Source organism: Archocentrus centrarchus, chromosome 24, assembly GCF_007364275.1.
Source record: "Archocentrus centrarchus isolate MPI-CPG fArcCen1 chromosome 24, fArcCen1, whole genome shotgun sequence".
Lineage (NCBI taxonomy): Eukaryota > Metazoa > Chordata > Actinopteri > Cichliformes > Cichlidae > Archocentrus > Archocentrus centrarchus.
Genome location: NC_044369.1, coordinates 19,999,903 through 20,020,814, shown reverse-complemented (window position 1 = coordinate 20,020,814; position 20,912 = coordinate 19,999,903). Strand labels below are relative to the sequence as shown.

The window sequence follows — 20,912 nt, the reverse complement described above, 5'->3', positions numbered from 1 at the left end:
AACGTTGCTTTTGAAAGGTTGAAAGTTAGAGTTGAAGCGTCCTATGTGGTCGGCTTCACTCCTATCAGGCTTACGGACGTTTGGGGTCAGTGCAGCTTTGGCTTTAGACAAATTAAAACTTGTTGAGCAACATTTTTGTGGAAAGTTGACTAACAAATTCTGATTAGCTCGAGTTGTGCTTTCTTCGCTTCACCCTGTTTTGCCTCTGCTACTAAGCACCACAAGTGGCTCCATGCCTCCCCCCTCACACAGACACACACACACGCACGCTCGCACACACGGTGACTGCAAAGGAGGAGAAACTTCCAGAGAAACTAGCACAGCAGTAAAGACTCATGCACTGTGCACAGAAATTAGGTAAATAAAGGAAATAATAATTTTGTTTCCCCCCCCTTTGACTTTCTTGTGGGGTGGCAGAAGGCTTTATTTATTTATATATTTTTGGTTTAATTTAAGGTTAAGCACTGAATTTTAAGGTGCATGAATAACTTGGACATTTCACTGTAAAAAATTAGAGAATATTGGAAAAGCTAAAATTTTGGATAAATGACTGGCACTAATGAAACATGCACTGATACAGTAGTTCCATGCTGGGGTGACCTTGTAGCAATGTTGCTGTTTGGCCCGGCCTATCTACAGGTCCATCACGTTAGTTGCTGTGAAATTTTCCCAGAGTAAAATTGTTGATGACTCTGGTAGTACCCTTTCACAGGGTTGCCAACAGACATTTATGTTTGCCTCATAATAATTTATGTTGTTCTTTTATTATGTTTTAAATGCAGTGAAGAAAGACAGGAAACATGGGAATGATCTAGCAGATGTGTGGTTAAGGTCAGATGTTAAACTCGCATTTGTGGCCCTATCACTGAGGTTTGTCTTCAGGCCTCAACTAAGAACAAATACAAGCAAGCAAAATATTAAAATAAATATTCTTATGTTTAATATGGATGAGCAAACATGTGGATGCTAATGTGCCAAAGTAAACATTGTCAGCATGCTATTTGCTTAATATTAGCATGTAAGCATCTTCAGCTGATCGGCTCTGTAGTTTTTTTTTCCTTTTTCTTTTACTGGAAGTACAACAGGTTACGCAACACAAAACCTAGCTTTTGAAGTGATGTTGTAACTTATCTTTTCCTGGAAAGAGTTTGTGTCAACGAGAGTCTCTGTTACCAATTGTCCTGAAAAATGATGGCTTATCAGTGCGCTTTTACCCAAATCTTTATACAAGGCCTGTAGTAAACAATCACAGCATACAGCGCTCACCATCGGTTCCCACCGAATGATACAATCACTATGTTCACAATACAGTAACAAACAAACAAAAAAAAAAAAAAAAAACGGTATGTTGGATCAGGGTTGGTCATCAAAAGAAGAATACATCGCTATTGCTGATTGTGCATTTGGCCTCACACAAATAGAACGTCATCACTTAGGTATTGTAGTGCAATTAAAGCATGCATATAGGAAAGCAGAGGGACCCATGTGTGCTACCTTAAACTAGAAACCTCTCATTGTATACGTGGTTTTGTGCGCTTCAATGTGCCTGTGCATGATGCTCTGCACTCCTGTGTCAAATTGGCCAAAGCTCTCTGCCTGAGTAATTTTTCACATTCAACAAGGCTACTTCTGCGCCCCAACCTGTGTGTGTGGAGGTGTTTTTTTTGTTGTTGTTTTTTTTGGGGGGTGGGGGCGGGGTGGGGGGGTACAATTGTGTTTGCATGAGTGAGAAGAAGAGAGAGACAGTGGAAGAGATAGACCAAGGGAAAGCTGGAGAATTTGCCAGTCACACACACTTAGGCTTTTCCTGCACTTGGATGCAGTTCAGAGAGGAGGCTGAGGCCTGTGTGGGTATGTAGTGTGTGTGTGTGTAGGTGGGTAGGCGGATGTGTTTTTATTTGTAGCCAGCAAAGGTTCACGAGGCCATCTCACTTCTGCTTTGAAACACGACTTAACGAAGGATTGTGTAACTGATTTTAATGTTTCTTACACGGTGTGCCAGTCCCAGAGCTGGCTCTTTTTTAGCACTTAACGAGTGCTATAATATTTGTTTCTGGCTTTCAGAAAGTAGTGCTCATATTAATGAAGAAACAGCTACAGAAAAACTGCTGAAATTTTCATTGAATGGCCGTATAACAGCATGAAATTGGTGAGATGAGAGATTGACCAAAGATTTTCACTTGCAAATAGGTTCATTTTTCTTGCATATTAAATGAATGACCCAACCCTAAACCAGTATCCTAGCTCTCCCGGCTGACTCTCATTCCAAACTATTTGTTTAAGTGAATTTGGCTGATGGATTTGAATAGTGTTTGTATTGCTCTTTGCATATTTCCGGTCATTGTTTTTGGTTTTATCCACACAGGGAAATAGACAGAAGCTTTTGCACGCTCTTTATGGCACAGATAAACATGTGGGTTCTTCATGTTCTTGTCTGTAGCTTGTCAGAGTTCCTGATCCGTATAGTTTTAAGGAAACCTGGTGTGCATATGTGCAAGAGGCAAACATGCAGAAACACATAAAGCATGCTTGCTTGTGTGGGAGGTATGTAGGAGAGATGAGAGGGAGAGAGAAGAGGAGTGATACTGTGAGAATAAGAAAGAAAGAAAAACAAAGTGAGCTCGACAGTAAAACTGGCAGAGAGACAGACAAGGAAAAAGGGCACGAGAGGAAAAGTTGTACAATGTGTACTGCATATTAGCCATGTTGTCTTCAGCTGACTTTAAGTGAAACGTAGTTCTTCTTCTTCTTCTTCTTCTCATGGCAGTTTGGTGCAGGAATACACATCTGACATTTTCCAGGGGCAATAACACTGCATGGATATTGTTTTGGGACATTATTAATACCATAAAAAAATTTGAAGACCTATCATATCATATCATACACAAGGAGATTTTTTAAAATGTGCATGATAAAGGAAAATTTTATGTGCGCATTGTGAGTAAGACAAGTGCTTTCCTTGAATAGAATAACCCCAGATAAAGTTTGTGCTCTGCATTCAAATATAGCTGCATTTATTTTCTTTACTGAGTGAATTCACCTTTGTTTTAGTTAATACTGGTTAATAATGGTTCTGCTTAGTTGTGGCTTTTAGCTTTAGGATTATATGAAGTCATTTTTAGGAGAGTTCACGCTTTAGGGGTTGTAATCTGAACAGAGCCATATATAGACACTGTTTGGCTGATCTTTTGACTGGTGGGCATCATTCCCAGGTTAGAAGACACACACTGTATGCGCTGCCAGCATTGTCATAGCTTTACTTAACTTCTAACAAAAGGACACCTGCCACAGATTGGCATCAGCACCTTTTTCTTTGTGCAAGATTTCAGTTGAGTTCTGTGGAATAAAAAATTTATGCCAGCAGTGCCTTACTTCAGGTGACAGTCAGTTGTTTGGTTCTCTTTAAAAATACCTTCCACATTAGAGTAGGTTAAAGCTGAACAGATACGGATGGATCTTGAGAGACTTGCATGTAAATGCAAACTAAAAACATCAGCTTGGTTAAATAGCATCAAAGGGAAATCGTGTGTGTCAATAAGAATCACGGCATAGATTCAGACCCCGGTTCAAACCATTATATTACTCAACTTTATGAAAACATCAACTTGCTATTGTAGTTCAGCCACCTTTTTTTTTTAACAGTTACATTTACAGAAAAGTAATACTGTGCTGTTTTTGGTAATAGTTAAAGTCTTACATTCTTTGTCAATCATTAACCTTTTGAATGTTCCTCTCTTTAATATCACAATAAAATTGGACCAATAATATTAATAACAAAAATAACACTTTGGAGGGTAATTTTATGGACCTTTGTATACTCTTGATTGTCTTTTTTTATTTAAATGGAAAGCATATTCATTGTTAGTTGCAGCAGTAAAAAACATTAACACTGAGAGTATGATGGCAGATAAACTCTGCAGCATGTTGCCATGTTTAGTATTAAAAGTTTGGGCTTGTTTTGGTTATTCACAACTACATTTAAAAGTTGCATTTTGCACAATTACCTCTGAACATAGGAAAATGCTGGTCTGTGGTATTTGCTGAGACACATGCTTGTCCAAAAATAATACTTAAATGAGTTTCATTTTTTCTTTTTTTTAAGCTGTAGAGAACACTCAGGCTTCAGCGTCTTTAAAGCCTGATGTAAGAAACTAAAGTTAAGTGGAGCAGCACCTACAGTGGAACGGAAGTGGGGCAGGACTTATGAAAGTCGCACTTTAAATGATGCAGACAGCGTGCTGTCACTCATGATGCATGTTGACTCTATGTAAAGCTCTGGATGGATCATATTTCTAGCCCAAATCTTACACAAGCTGAAAAAGTGTACCCATTAAATAAACAGATCAGTTATGTAAATAGAGCTGTCTATTGGAATGAAGACTACACCCATACTGCTCTCTCTAAACTCTTAACACACACATACGCACACAGATGATATAATTGACACACCCTCTGTACACACCACTCTACAAATTTTGCTGGTTGATACTAGTTGAACGCACTTTTCATGCAACACGGCGCACTCTTTTTTTTTTTTCCACAAGCCTACTTTAACTTCATACTTTGAAATGCTGTCACACACTGACCCAAACATTAATCATCACCATTCCAGGTTTATCGCAAGTTAATCCAACCATGAATATAACCTCACTCCCAATAGCAGTAAAAAAAATATTCAACCCAAAACATTTTTACGTGGTGGACTGCACTGAAAGAAAATTCATTTCTGTGTCCACAACTGTAACTCAGTTTGATCGGCACACACGCATGCTGAGCCACACGCACACACACACACACACACACACACACACACACACACACACACACACACACACACACACACACACACACACACAGTGTTTGTACTGCAATGGAAAATCTTCACTACCACGGCGGCAAGTTTCCTAGCAACCATGTGACGTCAAACCGAGTTTCCCTCTCACAGCTGTACAGTGTGTGTGTGTGTGTGTGTGTGTGTGTGTGCGCGCACACGCGTGTGTGCGTGCGTGCGTGCGTGTGTGCACGTTTGACAGAGTGTAAGTTTAGTGTGTGCTGCAGAATGCCTGCTTGGTTAACTCTGAGAGGGGAAACACCAGTCAATTCTTTATTTGGAACTTTTTGTGTGAGTGAAAGAGCATGCATGTGCAGACTTGATTTGCTCAAGGCATGGAGGAGAGGTCAGAGTGCTGTTGCCTACGCTGACATTTGGGCTCAAAGAGTATTGTCAGTTTTGGATCCAGCACACTGGGGAACCCCTGCTGGTTGCGACGCATGATTAGAAAAGGGGATGTAGAGTACACCTCGTACAGGAGTATTTGTAGATTTGACACTTGTATACTAACCATGTTTTCATAAGCGAACTGAGAAACTTCGCCCCCTAAAAAACAAACATTTTGAGGTGTTTCAGAGTGAAGCCTAGATCTGAAGTCAGATATACTCTTTAATGTTCCATATTGACCTCAATTTGGAAATAAGTCTCCTTATCTGACTGTAGCATTCAGTTACAACACAGCTGAACAACATCAACCCTTTTTTTTCCTTTTAGGTGTCCCTTTTTCTCGCCTTTGTCTTGCTGTCACTTTTGCAAAGCTGTTGTTCCACTGGCCAGCCTCAGTTGCTAAGATATTTATCATGCACTCTCCAAGCATGTTGTCTTGCCTGCATCACACTCCTTGCAGTTTAATTTTGTGAGTGTGATTGTGGTGTATGTGTGTGTGTGTTTGTGTGCCTCTAAAGTTTGCAGACTCAGACAGCTACAATGTTTGTATCTGCAAGGGGACCTTGTGGTGAGCGATATCAGGCTTGTTATTTCCTCAGTGCCTCTCCGTTGAAAACATCAGCGTGCATCAGTGTTTCCCCTGCTTCTTCACATTACACATTTGTAACCCATAGTCACCCTTTGCCCCCAAGGTCTTTTTTTAACCATTCTACACCCTTCTTTCTGTACTCCCTGCATGCAAATGAGTGATATCTGATTGCCTTATGTAACCTTAGTTCTCCTGGTCAACAAGAAAATACCAGATTTCCACACATCTGTGTGTATAGTTTGTGACAACAGTCATTTTAATAATGTGTGTAATCATTTTCCAGTAGTACCATGTATAACAGCGACTTTGCACGAGCACATATCTGCATATTTGCGTTGAGAAACATGATGCACAGTTTTTAGGCATGATAATCAAGAGGCCAGTAAAATGTCCGTGCTTTTTGTTGTTTACAGAGGGCAAGGCCATTTTTTTCGGTCTCTTTTTGTTTGTAGTCAGCGGCGGATGTGGAAAATACTGTCGCTGAGGCAAGCGGCAACCCCCCCACTTCCTGTCTGCAAGAAGTTCCTTTGCTTACCATTTCCCCTCTCTCTCTCTCTCTCTCTCTCGCACTCTCTTTCTGTCTCTCTCAATGGAAACTTCACTAGTTCTCCCTCTCTCGCCTTGTCATCCAGCTGGTCTGGGGGATAGGAGATATGAGAGATGGTGAGAACGAGCCAGAAGAAGATGAGAAAAAGGCAGAAGATGACTCTGGGGGAAGTTTTGGGCAGGGAGGGTAGCATTTGGCAAGCTAGATGCATCTTCATTTTCCTTATTTTTTTAAAATGCAAACTTTAACAAATTAAATGCAAACATAAGTACTTTTTCAAACAACCAGAGGCAAGCACGGGAACACACGGTAACAACCAACCTATAAATGTTCAGTAACACAGATGTAGCAATTTGCACAGTTTGTTTCGGTTAATTGCACTTGAGTAGTGCATATCAAAATTTAACAGCTATAGCTAACTAAAGAAATCATTTAACATCAACTAATTGCTTATAAAACGAGTAATTCAACTCATGATGTGGGTTGAATGTAGTGGGATTTTGAGGATACAATTAAACTGTTCTTATCAGCTAAAGTTTCCCCTTAGAGCTCCTTTTATTAATCTGTTTTTGGTGGGAACTGTGCCTTTATGATGGTGCATGTCCACAGAATCCTTCATTTCCAGACTTGCTATCACCAAGTAGGTTGTGGAGTCCAGCCGCACAACGCATTCTGGTAACGCAAGCATACAGTCTCTGTAGTCCTCATTCCCATAACTTTAAGATCTCTGGAAACTCCCAAGCAGCATTTAAAATGAAAAAGACACACACAGCAGCTGTTTTTATAAATACATTTTGTTTGACAGCTCATGCAAAGCATTCGTCCAGTCAGGCTGTAGGAGACAGAAAGCACCTGATAATCATCAAGCAGACAGTGCTGGAAATGGGGTGATCCCTCTCATACTCTAAAAGCACATCTCTGTGGATGCTTATCTTTAGATAAGCTTATCTTTAGACAGACCTGAAATGTAGGGCGAGAGCATACAGGGGAGCAACATGTAGTAACACGTCGCACGGAGGTGGTCATTAACACATCTACTGCCAGAACTTTCAAGGCCCTTCCACTGGTTACATCAAACCAACAGTATTAATCTAACATGCTAACATGGCATTACTGAATATATCGTGTCAGACACAGGTTGCAATTTAAAAATTGGGTAGTGCAGGTAGAATTTACCAACTTTGCTATATTCATATATTTAGGAAAAATGTGAATGATGTGCATGTGTTTTTAACAAACTACAAAACCTGTTTTTTTTACAGAAGCTAGACATTTACTTTGAAAAGCATGTTTTAAGAAACATGCTTTTCCTGGAGGATTTATGCGTTTCTTGTTTGCATAAATGTGCAAACAATGTATCGAAAAACACAGACACACTACAAAAACAAACAAACAACAACAGCAACACTGACAGTACCAAATGAATGCTCCATGTGTAGATCATATCCAGTTGTCATAGGAGTTTCCAAGTCGTCATAGTGTATGAAAAAATGAAGCTGTAAAGTAGGTAGGACAGTTTGCAGACACACCCGGGTTTGCTGTAAAGGGAAGATAATTAAAGTACGTGCTGAAACAATTAGTCATCGGCAATGAAGATAATCAAGCATGTAAATCATCCATCCTGAACAAAAAAAGCCAAACAGTTGTGTGGAGAATCTGTTATGTTTTAACTGATTGTAAATTTTATATTGTTTTTACGGTCAGTCAGACAGTTGGACTATATCTGGAAGTTTTCAGGCATTTTATAAACTAAACAGTTAACCGATTAATTAAAAATAGAATATTTTGGTAAAATAGATCTTTCTTAATGGCTTAAAAAAGGTGATATTCATCTGCCTGCTGTTAAATTTTTTTGTTTCAGTAGCTAATCGTACACAGAGAGTGTCCAGATTTATTTACATGCTCATGGTTTGTTTTTACTAGCCATGAAAAATTCAAATGTGACACTCTGCTGCACCCAATAGTGCTGAGTTACAGGATGAAGGTGCATTGCAGTAGCTTCAGCAGCTCAGCACAGAGTGTGTGGGAGCTGCTGTTTAGGATGTTTCCTTTAGTTTATTTTAGCCCTAGTTGCACCTTCTGTCACAGTCTTTCTTTCCTTCATCCTCAAGGCAAACACATAGGTTTACGCAATGACGCTTTCACACATATGTAACAAATAAAAGTAGACAAACACCAGCGTGCAGGTTTTGTTTTGCATTTTTGTGAAACCTCTCCATGTTTTCAGTACTTTGCCTCCAGACTTGCCTCCAATCACGCACACTCTGTCTGTTTGCACCCTATGTGGATATTTGCATGTCCAGATTATGGTTGTCCTCTGTTTTGCCAAACAAATGAGCTACAAGTGTTTATCCCCACACACACTCAGACACACACGTGCACATCTTGTGGGGGCACGGGTAGAACGAGGAGTCCGCAAGCCTGAGGTGCTCGGTTTTTCAGCACAGAGACACCGTCTTTTGGCGTGTTGCGGGAGAACCGGACGGATAATCTGTCTCGTCGGTTTTTCCAGCTGACTGACACACGATTGGTCATGATGTGGTCTACATGGCTGTATCCAGTGTGGAGCGTTATTGTTTCAGTTGGAGCCATCTTTATTATTGCCATCATCCACCGTCGCACCAACAAGCCACAGGTACTCTCACCTGTACAGCCACTTTCATTTTAGGCAAGACTTGCTGGAGAACTCTCTTAAAGCTAGATTTAGTTCATGTTTAGTGATGCTTGACAGCTTTACTCCTTTTAGACTTTATTGAGCAATAATATTCCTGCAGTATCACTGTGATATCTGAAGACTTTTTTAGTTATACAAACCTCACTTCTCCCGCTCCTCTCGTCTGATGACATTTAAATGTCTGTAGCTCGTAAATCGGCACACGGTTACCATGTCTGCTATTACTCACGCTCGAGCTGGTCCAGACTTTCTCCTTCTCGCTCACTCTCTCTTACCTTCTACAGCTTACGCATACCAGCTGTCAGTGGGCAACGTGGTAGAAAGATGTCAGGAAAAGTGCAGACCCTTGCTACTTACCAAGCTGGAGCCCGATACTGCTGCTCTCTCGTTAACTGGCTGAACATGGTGGGGAAAAAAAAGGAGAAAGGGAATATCATTCTTTTTCTGGTGGTCTACAGAGTGCAACCACTGTTGGGTCTAAGTTTTTGTTCCTAATTATTAATGTTTAGCCATTTTCCTAGAGAAATTTGACAGTCATACCCAGATATACTGACACATGGAGATTTCTGTTCAGTGTCACCTTTAGGCTGCCATCATCTTGCTTTGAATCGCACTGTGGCTTTCTATCTATGAGTCATAAATCACTTATTTCTACTCAGTAAACTAGTTCAGTTTGCTTCTAAAACGGTTAAACCTTGTGACCAAACTTTCTCTTTCAAAAAGTTGCGTGGTCCTGATGGTGACTGAAGCGCTGCTGCCCTCGGAGATCCATTTCAGCTGACCTGCACACATGTGAATGTGTGAGTGTTTTACTTTTAGTGGGAGTGAGGTTATTTCTTTTTCTCGATCCTCCACTGGTGCAGAGAAAAACCCCTCATGTGACTCGTCACTGCTTCGGGCAGTAAGATGGGGAGAGAGGGAGAAAGTGTGTGTGCCTAAAGCTGTGTGTGTCCGCATGTCTAACCATAGATAGTCATGCAATCAGCTGATGAATTTTCATCGGGTCCAGATTATGTGACATGGGGTTATATATCTCCTTCTATGGTCCTCTTCTCTCTTATCTTATCCTTCCCCTTACTTTTCCTCTTGCCTCTCTTCTTCTCCTCTCAAGTTATTTGTTGACACAAGATTACTTCCCCTCGTGTTCGCAGGCTCGCTAGAATTCTCTCGTGTGAGAGAGCACATCTTTAATGTTGAAATATTTTCTCATTTTTTGTGTTAATGCTTAAAACAAAGCATCTTATCAGAGAGGTTTATTGATTTGAGAATAGGCTGTTTCTTCTGTGTTTGAAAAGATGCCATAAAAAACCTTTGGATGTTTCTTATCTTCTCTGTTGCTGTGTCTGCTCGTTACTCTCTCAGTGTGGTACAGCCAAGCATTGTTCGAACCCACAGAACAAGACATGGAATTTTTCCATCTGATGTAATGCTGCAAGCATAAAAGATTGTACTCAGTGAGAGTTTGACTTGCTGCCGTTTCAGTGAAGTGCAACATGCATCACATTTAGCACATCCATTTGACTGTAACAGGACAATTATAGGGCGTATGCTTAAATGTATTCAAAGGATTTAGCTAATAAAGTGGTTCATTTATTCTGTTTTCTTGAAGCATTTTTTGTAATTTGCCCTTTTTGGCCTCAGCACTGTTCTTGAAAGGAAGACTTTTTTATTATAAAGGACAAGAGCGAAAGAAAGGGAGACATGGATATGAATCAGAGAAACAAATTTTTGTTGAAAAAGCTCTGTGTGTGTGTGTGTGTGTGTGTGTGTGTGTGTGTGTGTGTGTGTGTGTGTGTGTGTGTGTGTGTGTGTGTGTGTGTGTGTGTGTGTCAGAGACAGAATGCCTCAATTTGTGAATGAGTGTCCGTGTGTCTGTGTGTGTGTGGCAGGAGTCCCGGAGTTCAATGTGTCCCTGCCAGGGACAGGGAGAGCCTTTGGAGAAACACTGTGTATTTGTGTGTGTGTTACTAGGGGAAACCCCAGCTCAATCCTCCAGAGTTTAGATAAAATGTTCTAAAACAGTCCAGTTAAAAAAAAAAAGAGAAAATGATAGTGAGTGTGGGAGAACCAGGCAGCTCCCCCAGGGTCAGGGATACCCGTGTGTGTGTGTGTGTGTGTGTGTGTGTGTGTGTGTGTGCGCGTGCGTGCGTGCGTGTGTGTGTGTGTGTGTGTGTGCGCGTGCGTGCGTGCGTGCGTGTGTGTGTGTGTGTGTGTGTGTGTGTGTGTGTGCGCGTGCGTGCGTGTGTGTGTGAGTTTGTGAGACTTGTTTTTCTCAGTGTCATTAAACACTGCATCGCTGAAAGGTTCAGAGGAGAACTTCAGGCCTTCTGCTTCCTGAGAGTTGATCAGACATTTTAGAGACTGAAGTTGAAGTTTCACAAACGCTCCATAAGCAGAAGAACAAATATTAATATTACTCTCACTCACTTTACAAACAGTGGAGTTCAATTTGAAGGCCCCAGGCTAGTGACCATGAATACCTTAACTTAAGTAAAGACCTTAGGCAGGCAGCTTTACAGTAGATGAGTAGTTTGTGGCAGAGCTTGTGGCTCAATTCCTCATTTGTCAGCACGCACTTTCAAGGAAGCAGCAATGTGAATAATAACCAGCAATGTTGGGTTTTCTCTGTATTATTGTAGGGTCTTTACCCACAATACAAAGCGCCTTGAGGCGACTGTTTGTTGTGATTTGGCGCTATATAAATAAAATTGAATTGAATTGAATTGAATTGAATTTAATGTACATGTTTGTGTTTGCAGCACAAGTCTTGGAAAAAGATTAAAAACATGGTCCACTGGTCGCCGATTGTCATGTCCTTCAAGAAGAAATATCCGTGGATTCAACTGGCAGGGCACGCAGGTAGGTGGGACACACACCTACATCTATTACATGCTTCAACGGAATAAGACTTCACACTGCAGAGGCTTCTCTGGATAAAAGCATAGAGCTAAGGGAGCACAGCAAACAGGGAGCTCGTCTGGGGCTTGTCAATTGGAGCACATGACATCAGCATTGTGGCCACTTCTAGAGTACAACTTATATCAGTCATACTGTTTGTTTGTATTCAGTGTGACAGGACCAATCAGAGTATTGCAGAAAAAGAAAAAAAACCTTTGGCTTCATTTAGTTTTTATTTCTGGGACTGTCTTTGACACAGTATTATATTTACAGGCTTGTTGGTGGTCAGCTGGCCAAAGGTTTTTTTTTTTTTGTCTTAGTGGTGGGCTCGTATGCAGTTTTACTTAGAAAATATGTCGACCGGCAAGTCTGTCTTTGTTAGAGCCAGCTCTTTGCGGTCGGGGCCCTCAGGGGAAGTCTGTGGGAATAGAGATCGAGCGCAACGTGTCATTCCTAAAAGTACGGTCAGTGAAGGGGAAAACATTTGGCCAGACAGTAAACATCTGAAGGCTAAAAATTGTAACAAAATACATGTAGCTGGCTACATTTGTGCTGCTAATTGTGTCAGCCTAAAACTGACGTTTGGGCAAAATCATCGCTGCACTGGTAGGCAGCAGGATTCTCGTTCTCAGGCTTTCCCATTTTCATTTCCTTTATCTCATTAAAGGTTAAAGGTTTTTGTTTGATGATTTATAAAAATTTCAGGGTTCACTGGGTTCCCTATTGGCCTTGCATCCCTCTACACTGCAGCTTTTAGGGATCTTTCTACTTTTTTGCTACCAGAAAGAAGTGACAGAGAGGCAACTTCACAAAGCCACTAATTGTTTTCCCCTCCAGTGTGAGTGGGACTTAATTGCGCTCTGTCACTATTGGAAACATCTGTAGACATCTTCTTTAAACTGGTGTGTTGGGTGTTGGTGTTTTGGCGGAATAAAAATTAAAGCGTGCAGATCTTCATCTCGTTGCCTATTCACTTGTGAAAAGGTCACAGCTTCTACTCTCACTCACTCCAGATAACCTAAAGCAAGTCATGCAGAAGTCTTCCTGCAGATGCTTCACAGTCAATTTCTGTCTTTTCACAGGGAGTTTCAAGGCGGGAGCAAACGGTCGCATATTAAAAGTAAGAAACCTTTTAGCACCTCCTGAGCACTTCCCAGCACTGCCCAGAAATCTGCTTAAAATCCACTCTGGCTTTAAAAGGCTTCCACATTTGTCTCAGACTGAATGAGCTGCAGCAGAGAGCATAAAATAATGATTTCTTAATGATATCTTTTAGAAACACTGTGAATGTGAGCAGCGCTGTTTGTCCCTCCTGATGAAGGACGTGCTTCGCCCCTACGTCCCTGGTTACCATGGAGATGTAGAAAAAGACGGCCAGAAATACAACCAGATGGAGGATCTGCTGGCTGAGTTTGACTACCCATGTGTGATGGACTGTAAGATGGGAGTAAGGTGAGAGAACGCATTAATGCACGGTGCCGCAGAAATCCTAACACAAGACGGCCACTCAGGGAATAAAATGATTAATTATATGTCATGTACTTAGGTAACTGTGATTGCTTTAACTTTTTGGCCTTACAAAGGGTTGTTTGAACATTGCAGCACTTGAATGGTACCATTATAAATACCTAATGCTATAATGGGTTATTGTAACATTTATATTTAGAAAATAATATAATACTCTTGTTTTTTAAGTCAAACAGGCTAACCTGTCAATGATTCTGGCACATTTCTACTGCTTATAACTCTTGGGAAGTCTAATTACAGATAAGGCTGATATGAAAAAATAAGACATAAGCTTTAAAGGTAAAGGTTTTTGCAGGAAATATCTCTCAATAAAAATCTTTCCAAACAGCTGTGTTGTGCTATTTGGAAAGAGACTATCGCCTTTTCTTGGTTCTGCTGCCTACCTCTCACGTTTCTCACCCACCTTTTCTCCTCCTCTCCTTCTTCACCACTCATCACCTGTTCTTTCTTTTTTTTTTCCCTCATGCTTCAGGACCTACCTTGAGGAAGAGCTGACCAAGGCTCGTAAGAAGCCATCTCCAAGACCTGACATGTATCAGAAAATGATTGAGGTTGATCCTGATGCACCTACAACTGAGGAAAATGACCAGAAGGCAGTGACCAAACCCAGATACATGCAGTGGAGAGAGACCATTAGCTCAACAGCTACCCTGGGATTTAGGATAGAGGGAGTCAAGGTAAGACTGTGTGTGTGTGTGTGTGTGTGTGTGTGTGTGTGTGTGTGTGTGTGTGTGTGTGTGTGTGTGTGTGTGTGTTGGTGGGGGCTTCCTTCCCTCTTTTCTTCCAGTTTTCTTTGCAATTCTATTTTAGAGGTTTCTGTGCCTCCCAGGGTCATGATCTAACTTCCTGTTTGACCAGGAACTTCCTCTGAAGTATATGTTTGTGCATGAATGCCTTTGTTGTACATACAGGCTGTGTGTGACAGCTGTATAGACCTCGGCATCTGGCAGTGACATCGTATGAACTCATACACACACTCACACACTCCACACAAATCTTTGTCTCCTTGAGGGTCGTGGCTATATAAGGACATTCACAGCCTCCTGGTGATCTGTTGCCATGACACTGAGGGTTATCCCCAGAAAGAGAAATGTGGATGAGGTGTGTGTGTGTGTGTGTGTGTGTGTGTGTGTGTGTGTGTGTGTGTGTGTGTGTGTGTGTGTGTGTGTGTGTGTGTGTTACATGTGGATGTGCAGTTAATGTGCTTCACTTGCACTTCAGTCTCAGTTTGCAAATGTAAATGGATCTGTGTCAACTACTCTCTGTTAAATATGTGAAAATGGGATGATTAAGTATGGTGTGTGTGTGTGTGTGTGTGTGTGTGTGTGTGTCAGTAATGAGACAGAGTTCTGTACTCAGACTTGAACCATAAAGGGAAAAGTACTTTTGTCTCTAAATAGTACCTTGTTGCCTGGCAGCAAGCAGAGTAAGAAAAGCTAATTTATTCCCATCTTAACCAACTGGTTGATCTTCTTCTGCAGACTCAACTACTCTTGCTGCAATAGCTGTACTGCTGCTACTACTCCTACAACTCAATTACATCTACTATCACTGCCAAACATGGCACTTATTGTACTTGTGCTATTACACCTACGACTGCGTCCACATTACTCTTATTAGAGTAAATTCGCTTCTTTGAGTATTTTATTTTAACCACCATAACCACTGCTTACTCCTAACTTTAAACAGGTGGCCATTTACATTTATATTTTATTTAGCCTGTAAGCACAATAGTGGACTGCTGCACATTTAATTCATCCACAGTTCTTATCTCACTGTGATCCAGTAGTGCAGAATGAGACCAAGACTATAAACAAATACAAAAAGCACAAATACCAACATAAACCACCATCTTCTGAACAAACATTTACCAAAAATGTTTGATGTGTGCTTTTTTTCTTTGTGGCTCTCAGTTCATGCGCTGAATTCTTGAATTGGCAGTCAGAGCTGCATGTTGTATGTGACTGCACACAGGGTAAAGGTTGTAAGAGCTGATACATTGACTTAATAGGTTGATGAACATAAAATTAGTGTGTGTTTTGATTGTTTTTTTTTTAAATGTCATTTTTTTAGGTTGCAATAAACCACATCCCCACTTACACCCCCACCCAGCGCTGCTGCCGCAAAAAGACCATTTTTAAATAAAAGTTTGTGTTCTAGGCTAAGAAGTAATGATCGTTTTTATTTTGGATATTATTTAGAGTTTTTCAAAAACCTACGAATGACAGCAAAAAGCAACTTAAACTGAAAGAGCTCAAATTGTGTAAGTAGTTGGTTTACCCTCTGATTTCATATGCATTGGCAGAAAAGTGCATGCTGAAAGTAAAGCTTATGGAGAACCAATCTAGACACCGGTGTTGTCACTCTATGGCCAAACTCAGTAATATAAATGTGTTACACGTGAATGACTGGGACCGGTTATTTTTCACGTGTTAATGAGCATGTAAGGATTTAATGATTAATCGGTTAAACAAGAATTGCTAAATTACTTAAAACAGTTATTTGTTCCTGGATTATTCCTCAAATGGCTGCAGAAATGATACTTTTGCAGAGTCAAAAGAGGGTTTTTCTCCAAAGAGTCAAAGACCCTTTGCTACTTTAAGGCTAAACCTCTATAAATATCTTGCTGCTTCCTTTCCTCCACACATTGTTTGTTCTGCTCTTCTTGCCCATCCTTTCCTCTGTTCCCCCTCGTTCACGGCTTACCTTCCTCTGCTAAACTCCATTCTTAACGTCAGTGTAGCAGTTTAATCGTGGATTGAAAAGTCAGTATAAACAGTTTATACCATATTTTCCCAGACACTGTCATATGCTATCAATACAAATAAACCTTACATGGAATTCTCTCATAAAACCAGTTTTCGTGTTAATCCTCTCCCCTCTTCTCCTCTGCAGAAGGAGGACGGGACCGTGAACAGAGATTTTAAGAAGACAAAGACGAGAGAACAAGTTACTGCAGCCTTCCATGAGTTTGTAAAAGGAAATAAGGATATACTGGTGAGTGTTTTTCTAGTATACTGAGTGAGTTTTTGCGTGCGTATGTGCATCAGAAACCTTGACTGTTTAATTAACTCATGGGTATTAATGAAAACACTCACGCGTCACTGCAGAGGACAAAACATTGACTTACGTTCAGTTCCTGGAAACTTACCATAACCATAACCACAATGTAAACCTAACCTTAAACCAAAATGTAAAACACATAACCAGCCCAAACACATTATTTCAAAATATTTGCAAGCATTTTATTTTTTAATTCAAGATCAGAGGTTACATATAAATTTAAATAAAAATTAAGCTAAATTCAGATATGCACAGCTTATCCTGCCAGCAGCAGCTCAGGTCTACAGATAACAAAATAATGGTTAATGGGAACGTGACATAAAAGCTTGTTTGTTTGTTCTTTGTTCTGTTTTTCAGAATAGTTATCTGTCCCGGCTGAAGGAAATAAGAGCCACGCTGGAGCTCTCGCCATTCTTCAAAACTCATGAGGTAAGGACACACTGGTTTAGAAATTTATATACATGCTCACAAATAACTGTCATTTACATATTTACATAATTTTTCTTACCTATTTTTATTATGCATAAACATATGTGTGTTCTGAATGTATATAAAGATATTTCTGTGGTTTGCACACAGTATTTGCCATGTTTTAGAATTTATTTTTTTTAATCAAATGGTATGAAATTAATAACAAAATGCATTAAGAGCATATTAATACATATTAGTTGGAATTATAAAGCCTGTAAATTGGTTGGGTGTGTCATAGTCAGTTCAGTCTATGTATAAAAGTCCATGTTCAGACACCATGTAGCACATAGTTTCACTTTGGATAATTCAGTCCTGATTAACGTGTATTTGATTTCACTTTCTAGCTTGGATTTAGTAACTAAGGAAACATACCTTCTCTCACACACACACACGCACGCACGCACGCGCAGTAACATGCAAACTCACACATACACGTCCAAATTCAAACATAAATACTAGCTGACATTAAAGACGCTGATGTCACGAAACAGGAAGTGAGATTTTTTAAAAGATGTAAACAAACATGTAGTGTAAAGAAAAGAAGAAACATGTCTACATCTTTATTTCCTGCTTTCCCATTCATTGCTGTGCCTTTCTGTGCGTTTGCAGGTGATCGGCAGCTCCTTGTTATTCGTTCATGACCGTACCGGACAGGCCAAAGTCTGGATGATCGACTTCGGGAAAACCACACCTCTCTCTGAGGGGAAGGAACTGACCCACCGAGCTTCCTGGGTGGAGGGGAACAGAGAAGACGGCTACCTTTTTGGACTTGATAGTTTGGTGGATATTATTTCAACCATGGTGGACTCATAAAGTTTGGCAGTTTTCTTTTAGTCAAGTTCAGACACACAACCTCTTCCACTCATTCGTCAGTCCTCTGGGGAACACTTAGGACCTCCTCAAGAACTCTTTCACAGACGCTTGTCCTCACGTTGGAAACACATTATCCAAAACCAAAACATGGCCGGATCTATTCACATCCTGTGGAAAGTCTAAAGCTAGTCACAACCCAGTAACAGTCTTCTATTTTGTTGCCCATAACTTCTTGAGAGGTTTCAGTAGTCCATTTGACAAGAAAAGCACAACTGGAACTCATGACATCAACGACGACTCAGTTCCTCATAAACCAGAAAGCACAGTATCATTAATGTTCTTTGTTACACTTGAGGTTTTCACCGCTGTGTAAAAGGTTGAATTTTACATCCATAATGGCCCTAATGCAATTTTTTGCTGAAGGAATTCTCAATTTAAAAAAATAAGCCTGGATTGTGTAATCCAGGTGTTTTTTTATTTTTTTTTTAAACAGGTGATTTTCCATATCTTCGTGCTCTGAACAAATCCCCCTCAAAGACCAACACCAGTAACGTGCTACTTTCTCTTTCAGTACTTCCAATCTTCTCAGAGCGCAGAGAAAATTCTTACAGCCAAATGCTGTACTGGCTTTGGTCCTTTAATTGTGATTATTACTACTACAATTTATATAAAAATATTTTAAAGAGGGTTATGTATTTAGGCAGGTGTAAGAGGAATTTGAAAATGTCTGACATTGGCGCCCCCTGGTGAAGGTTTCCATTCCTTGTTTTTTAACTGTAGTGGCTTTAAAAACGCCCGTATTTCACCTTAAATGCCTTGATTTGGCTGTAGTCAGAGTTAAATTGCTTTTCTTCTTAATACAATTTAGGTGAGTTTCAAAGGATTTATTTTTTTGCCTGTTTGACCACAACTTCATCACATTGGCATTCCTTTTCCAAATGTGCACTTGATGTCACTTTCAGTGGTAGAAATTGCACTGTTAAGAGTGTTTTTACTCAAAGAATAAAAGTAGTACCTTTAGCTCTTCAGATTAACCCAGCACACACACAAAGCCTTAGACAGGATTTGGATCATGTAGGCTGGCTGTGGAGGTTCTCAGCGTCAGCCTTGCCAGTTATTGCCGGATTATCACGGATAATCCGGCAATAACTGGCAATCAGGCGGCGCTAAACAATACATCTCACAGTAGAGACAGTAATGTTATGGAGGACATTGTTTCATATGTAACATAACTGTAGCCAAAATGGCGTTCATTTTACTTAAGTGGCCAAACACTTTAGCACCCTTTTCACTCTGTACAGTAAGATTTATTTTGTTTGTAGTTTTTTTTTTTAACTGTAACATTATTTTAGTTGAATCCTGTTGAACACTTACAGCCATGAACAATCTTATTTAAGCTATACAGTGCCTTAACATTACAAATCCAAGTCAGACAAGTGAAACTCTGTTCTTTCTTTTAAAGCGTCTTTTTAAGCTCTTAGTCTGAAGTGTGGGCTTCTGTGCTTAGTCTTACACGGGCGCATGTTTATTACCCCTTTGAATGGTTTGTTCTTAAGTTGTAGCTTGTTCTGTTACTATTTAAACCTGACTAAGTTTTGTTTTAAATCACTGAATACTGTGACATTTTGATTTTTCTTTTTCCTGGTTTTGGGTTTTCGTCCTCAAGTGTGTGTTACATTATGAGTGAAAGTCAAACTGCAGGGCAGATTGCTGGCATTGCAGACATCCCATATTTGAACCTCAGGATGTTTTAGAGAAAAGGCCAATAACGGATGAGGAAGCAAGAGAAAATAAAGTTTCATAATGTAACACATTCATGATGGAAAAATAAAACTTTAGCAGCCTTTAGGTTTTTGCAGTACCATGAATTTAAAATGCCATGGTTTTCAGTTAAAGTTTGCAGTGAAAGTAGATGGGGAAAGAGACTACAATCCTAATGCAGTGCCTTCTTAAAGAAATAGTTGGGCATTTTGGGAAATGCCGGTATGTCGTTCAGGTAGAGGTGGACACAACTCTTGTGTCTGTGTGCTAAATGTGAAAATATCTACCAGCAGTTGGCTAGTGTAGCTTAGCATAACGACTGGAAATAGGGGAAAATGTTTCCTGGTTAAACAAACAAGATCAAGATCTAATTTGTGTGTTTGTGACCTTTAGATGTTGTTATTTTTGCACAGGGACGAGACTAGCTGTTCTTTTTCCTTTTGCTAAGCTAAGCTGACTAACTAGCTGTCAAAAAGGGCCAGCAACTATTTCTTTAAGACTGTCCGACCTATTTCTTATGCTCCTGTATGTGCACCTACAGTCATTGTAAGTAGGCATCCTGTTGTTCTGGCTTTTCTGGCTTCTGTATTTATTTGGATTGTTTCTTTAAAAAAATGCGTATTTGGTGAAACAAACTTGTGTCCATGTGTGATTTCTGTGAATCTGTGTAAGTCTGTCTTTATATCTATCTCTGGTCAGCATGCAGTACCCTGAGATGGCAATAAATGGGGAAAGCTGTCCCACAAGGATAGCTTTTCCCTGTGGCCCTGACTTAAGGAAGCCCGCAGTGACCCCATGCTGCTGCTTCTCCTTGCCTGTATTAAGTGTTGTGTTTGCATGAGGGTCATTTGCCATTCAAATCACACCTGTCCACAATAGCAGCAGCAGCATCCGGAGCTGGTGGGAAAGAAAGGCAATGATTCATAAGAGGTTCTAAGTAGAGAGAGATTGATGTGATTTATTTATTTTTTTCCCTTTCTTCCCGTTTGGTTAGGGTTTGGGGGTGGTGGTGGTGGATGAACTTCTTTCTGCAGTACTGCCTGGCACATGTAATGACTCGAATTCTTTCCTTGCATTTGCTGGGTATCTGTGTCACAGAATCTGGCTTCAGTCTCACAGGAGGCTTAATTTCCCATATTCCTCACTGGAATGCAAGCTGGAAAATTTAATTTGTCCAAAGCCTGGTCTCATATATTTGGAAGCTTGTTTCCACCACTGTTTTTTGTTTTGTTTTTTATCCATAACTCGAAATTTTGACTCATTAACTTGAAATTTTGAGTTATGGATGGCATTTTTTAGTGGCGGAAACAAGCTTCCATACATACAACAGATGTTCACTACAGAGGACGAG

General features: G+C 40.3%; 1 protein-coding gene across 1 annotated transcript in view; it reads left to right on the top strand.

Moving 5' to 3' along the window:
• The window catches only part of itpkb (inositol-trisphosphate 3-kinase B), a 28,826-nt gene extending 8,652 nt beyond the window's left edge, over positions 1 to 20,174 (top strand). Inside the window, exons 6-12 of the mRNA XM_030722130.1 lie at positions 11,788 to 11,887; positions 13,009 to 13,046; positions 13,203 to 13,378; positions 13,926 to 14,130; positions 16,349 to 16,450; positions 16,874 to 16,945; positions 17,597 to 20,174. Of these exons, the coding sequence (XP_030577990.1) occupies positions 11,788 to 11,887; positions 13,009 to 13,046; positions 13,203 to 13,378; positions 13,926 to 14,130; positions 16,349 to 16,450; positions 16,874 to 16,945; positions 17,597 to 17,800 (897 nt within the window). The 3' untranslated portion in view covers positions 17,801 to 20,174. The remainder of the gene's footprint in view (positions 1 to 11,787; positions 11,888 to 13,008; positions 13,047 to 13,202; positions 13,379 to 13,925; positions 14,131 to 16,348; positions 16,451 to 16,873; positions 16,946 to 17,596) is intronic.
• Positions 20,175 to 20,912: the final 738 nt, after the last annotated feature.